Raw genomic sequence first — 4,947 nt, 5'->3', positions numbered from 1 at the left:
TCCTGCACACACAGTACATCTACCTTCCTTCTCTCCATCATGTCTGCCAGCTCTCTGCCTTTCCCTGTCATTGTGCCAACGTTAAGAGTCCCTATTCTCAAACCTATGTTCCTGCCTTTTCCCTTCTCTCTCTGGCAACGGACCCTTCTGCCTCCCCTCTTTCTTCGACCAACAGTAGTCAAATTTCCACCGACACCCTGTAGGTTAACAGCATCGGTGGCGGTCGTTGTTAACCCGGGCCTCGACCGATCCGGTATGTCTAAAGTGTTGTGGATGCTTCGCATGGTTATTTTGGCAATTTTTACGCCGGATGCCCTTCCTGACGCAACCCTCTCTATTTATCCGGGCTTGGGACCGGCACAGAAGTTACTGGCTTGCAACCCCTGTGGCTAGATTTATAAACCTCTGTGTAATTTTCATATTTGGCCACTAGGGGGCAATAGTGTGTCACATAAAGAGCAACGTTGTAGTTTTCAGACGAAACCCCCAGAAAACTATCATAAAGATTGTTTTTTATTGATGAATAAAAATCAATTATTTAATATCTGATGAAACATTGAGACTCAAATCGTTTTTTCACCCCCAATATATTTTTAAGTGTTGAATTTCCAACTAACGTTTTACCCACCCTTTTTTTTTAAAATGTCATGGGGAGCTCACCATCACACGCGGACGCACGCTGTGCGCAGCAGCGGGTGTGCGCAGCTGTCAGTGGGGTTCCCGGCGCGGTCACGGGGGATTCAGAGGACTCGCGCACCTGGCCGGGGCCTCACAGGTGTCAAAAGTTTGTTTGTCTCCTCTTCCTCCTCCTTCTCCTCCTCCTCTCCCTCCTCCTTCTGCGGCCCTGCAGACACATGCAAATCCTCTAAAGAGAGCGCAAAAGGAAAACACTTTAGTGAGGAATTACTTGGCTCTGCATTTTATCTGTTTGTTAAAAGCCAATGAATAATTGCTTCTTTTTTTTCTGGGTAATCTCAAAATTTAAATTTTATTTTACCTACAACATTTTATTTTCAAATGACTTATTTTAGCTTAAAGGGCGATAAAGAAAAGGCAATACTAAAAAATTAGTATAAATTAACAAATTCATTAAATTGTAGTTTTCTCCCCTCAAAAACATTAGATTTTTTTGTAGCTGTCTTCAAAAACAACACATTTCTGTAACGTTTTATTAAAAGAAAAGGTAAATCTTCTTCCATATGTGAGAAACTTCACTGTATGTTTTGCCTTTTTTAATTCCACATGCAGCAGCTCAATAAACGCAATGATGACTTTTGAAATGCCTCCAAAACAAACCAAAATCCGCTTCACGTTCAGTCACAACCCTTTGAGCTTCGCGCAAAGCTCCTGTAAACCAGTTAAGACATTATTTCTGTCAACCTGCCTTCGCTTGAACTCAAACTAGAAAATGGAACCTGCGCGTAAATGTACCACATTTGCATCAAGTTAAAAATGTTTGGAAATATTTGATGTTAATTTAAAATAAATTTTAGATTCGTATTTGAGTTTAAAATAAATGAATAATTATTGTATTTTCTCACATTTTTTTTTCAAAATAAAACATATTTGTTTATTTCCCATGTTTCTTACGTTTGCTTTTATTTCAATTTTCCCACATAAAAATAATAAAACAAACAAAACAAAACTTGTTCCATGAGTTTTTGAACTCACGCGTATCTGGTGTGTGCGTTTTTAGACTAAACCTCCAGAGACCTTGGTGCGTTTAGGTGTCAGATGGCAGAATTAACGCTCTCACGCTGCGCACCGGACATTTGGAGGTCTTCTTCAAAACCCCGCCTCGCTCCCCAGCAGAGGCCCGTTTTGTCGCCCCTGCATCCACAGGGCCAAACGCTCCTCATTCAGGCTTTAACGAGCTCCCCGCTCAGCCGCCCTCCCGCGCTGATGGTGAGGAAGACGACGGGGAGGAAGATTCTGCACCCCTTTTTTGTGTATGTTGTTTATTCAGAGGCTCAGCTGCTGATGGAGTTTCCCACACACTGCAGATTGATCGGCTCTTTTAGCATTCCTGTGCGCTCACGTTTGGGCTCTAATTGAAAGTTAAATTACGTAAATTAATTAACCTTTATAAGGTAAAGAAAACTATTCTAGCTCTGATGGATCTATTTTTTATTGAAATTTAGAGTAAAAAAACGTTTATCCCAAAAATCAATAAATCTGCAGAATAAAACCAATAAATTCTGATTTCATTTAAAATGTGTGATAGAAAAATATGAAATTCAAAATTTACTGCGATTGAGACTAATAAAATATTTTTTAGCTTTTTGGGCACACCCATGGAAGGGTTTTAATAACTCCACGTCTGAACTGAAAGGAGAAGAAACTAGACGCAAGTGGAGGAGGAGGGTGGAGGAGAAAAGGGGAGGAGGGAGTCATTTTTATCGTCGTGCTCTTTTCCACAGGTTCATTTCGGCATCCCATTGGATGATTGAGCACACGCTCTGGGTGGAGCAGCTCTAGCAGCCAAAAGACAGGAAAAAATGTGAGGAGTCGAAAAGAAAAAAAAAAGAGTTCCCGGCTGTGCAGAGAGGCGCTCCTCCGGCTTCCTCACTTCCCAAATGTTCAGTGCAGCAGCGCGCGCTCTCTCCGGTTCACCGTGGAGTACTGCGCCTTGAAGCAGGACTTTTCAGGAGACACGTAGGAGTGAAGTGGAGCGCGCGTGAAAGTTTGGAGACGTTTTTACGCATTGCGCAGGATGCAGGCGCGCTACTCTGTCTCCAGCCCCAACTCTTTGGGAGTTGTTCCCTACATAAGCGGCGACCAGAGCTACTACCGGGCGGGTGGCGGCTACACCGGCATGCCCGCGCCGATGAGTATGTACTCACACGCGGCCCACGACCAGTACCCGGCCAGCATGGCCCGGTACGGACCCTACACCCCTCCGCACCAGCCGAAGGACATGGTGAAGCCTCCCTACAGCTACATCGCCCTCATCACCATGGCGATCCAGAATTCCCCGGAGAAGAAGATTACCCTGAACGGGATTTATCAGTTTATCATGGAGAGGTTCCCCTTCTACCGGGACAACAAGCAGGGCTGGCAGAACAGCATCCGACACAACCTGTCCCTGAACGAATGCTTTGTCAAAGTGCCCCGGGACGATAAGAAGCCCGGGAAGGGCAGCTACTGGACCTTAGACCCGGACTCCTACAACATGTTTGAGAACGGCAGCTTCCTGAGACGCCGGCGGAGGTTCAAGAAGAAGGACGTGCAGAGGGAGAAGGAGGACCGGGACCGACAGTGCAAGGACACCTCCGGGCGCGGCACGGGTCGGGAGCAGGAGCCACCGGTGCAGGGCTCCCAGCCGGTGAGGATCCAGGATATAAAGACCGAGAACGGGACCGCCACCCCGCCTCCAGCCGCGTCCCCGACCCTGGGCGCCGTGCCCAAGATCGAGAGCCCCGACAGCAGCAGCATGTCCACGGGCAGCCCGCACAGCGTGCCCTCCACCCGCTCCCTGAGCATGGAGAGCGCAGAGCACCACCACCAGGTCCCGGCGCAGGGCTTCAGCGTGGACAACATCATGACCTCCTTGCGGGGTTCCCCGCAGGCCGAGCTCTCCCCGCCGCTCATCGCCTCTTCTCGGACAGGTATCACCCCGTCACTATCGCTCAATTACTCCCCCAACCAGACGTCGGGCTACACTTCCACCTGCAACCAAAACGTCATCTCCACGAGCCCCAGCGCCAGCTACCACTGCAACATGCAGGCCATGAGCCTGTACGCCGGGGACCGGTCTTCCGGGGGGCACCTGGCGGCCCCCACCTCAGTGGAGGAGGCCCTGCCCGATTATTGCATCACCACGACCACGGCGTCCCCGCTCGGCCACGGGAGCCAGGCGGGTCCCCAGGAGGGCCACCACGCGCATCAGGGTAGGCTGGCGTCCTGGTACGGCGACCTGAGCCACCTGAGCCCGGGCTACCCGGCGCAGCAGCAGAACTTCCACTCGGTTCGGGAGATGTTCGAGTCGCAGCGAATCGGGCTGAACGGCTCCCCGGTGAACGGGAATAACAGCTGTCAGATGGCCTTCCCGTCCAGCCAGTCCATCTACCGCACATCAGGAGCCTTTGTTTACGACTGCAGCAAGTTCTGAGAGCCCACCCCCCTACCAATAAACAACTTTAATATATATTTTCCATATAACTTTTATTTTTTCGTATTTTTCACTCGCATGGACACAAAAAAATCCCGAGATATTTTTTGAAAGCTGTGTAACACCAAAACACGTAAGTTTCCTTCCCTTCTCCCTCTGAGATCTGTTCATAAACAAATCAGCTATTTTTTTTATTATTAAAGACTGTAAATTATAGCCTAATATAGTAATTTATTTTTTAGGAGAAAACAAAAAGGGAATGTTAAGGACCAAACATTTGAAACCCAGTTTTTCTGATTTTAGTTTTCCCAGCTCTTGTACAGAAATGAATGGAAGGGGAGGACTTTGTAGCCTGTACTGACCTATTTTTTATCCACGTGTATGTCTTGAAATTTATTTTTGAAGGGCCTTTGTTTTGTCTAATAAACTGTCGTTTATTTGATTTTAATCGAGTGCTTTTATTAGTGGCAGGAAGCAGCAAAAACGAAAAAAGACCAGCTGACAAAGGAGAAATTTGAAAATGTAATAATTTTTAAAGAGGATTGTTTTCGTTGCGGCTGGTAATTAAACACAAATGACAATTATGGAAACTCTAGGAGGAACACGCGCGGATCTCATTATAAATACAGCCTCGGGGGGCTTTTCCTCTGGATTTTATGGCAAACTTTCTAGTTGTTTATCCATAGTTTGCTTTAAAAAAAAAAAGAAAAGCTTTTGAACTGCTTATAACTGAACCTTTAAGGCCTCCACAGCCTGACTGCTGTTTGGGCCTGAACAAGAATGTGTTTGGACGCAGCAGTAGCTGCAGCTGTCTCTGCAGAACCTCATGCTGGAGG

The 4,947-nt window shown here is 47.1% G+C and overlaps 1 protein-coding gene across 1 annotated transcript; it reads left to right on the top strand.

Moving 5' to 3' along the window:
• The first annotated feature begins 2,713 nt into the window (after nt 1-2,713).
• Nucleotides 2,714-4,111, top strand: foxc1b (forkhead box C1b). The gene has a single exon (NM_001160451.1). The coding sequence runs from the start codon at nt 2,714-2,716 to the stop codon at nt 4,109-4,111; it is 1,398 nt and encodes a 465-aa protein (NP_001153923.1).
• The last annotated feature ends 836 nt before the right edge of the window (nt 4,112-4,947 follow it).

The sequence above is a fragment of the Oryzias latipes genome, chromosome 4, assembly GCF_053564925.1.
Source record: "Oryzias latipes strain Hd-rR chromosome 4, Olatipes_Hd-rR_3.1".
Taxonomy (NCBI): domain Eukaryota; kingdom Metazoa; phylum Chordata; class Actinopteri; order Beloniformes; family Adrianichthyidae; genus Oryzias; species Oryzias latipes.
Note: the sequence above shows the minus strand (reverse complement) of the source record. Positions and strands in the feature narration are given on the sequence as shown.

Bases quoted from the DNA above. Each gene is read 5' to 3' on its own strand.
- foxc1b (NM_001160451.1), top strand. From the start codon at position 2,714: ATGCAGGCGCGCTACTCTGTCTCCAGCCCCAACTCTTTGGGAGTTGTT.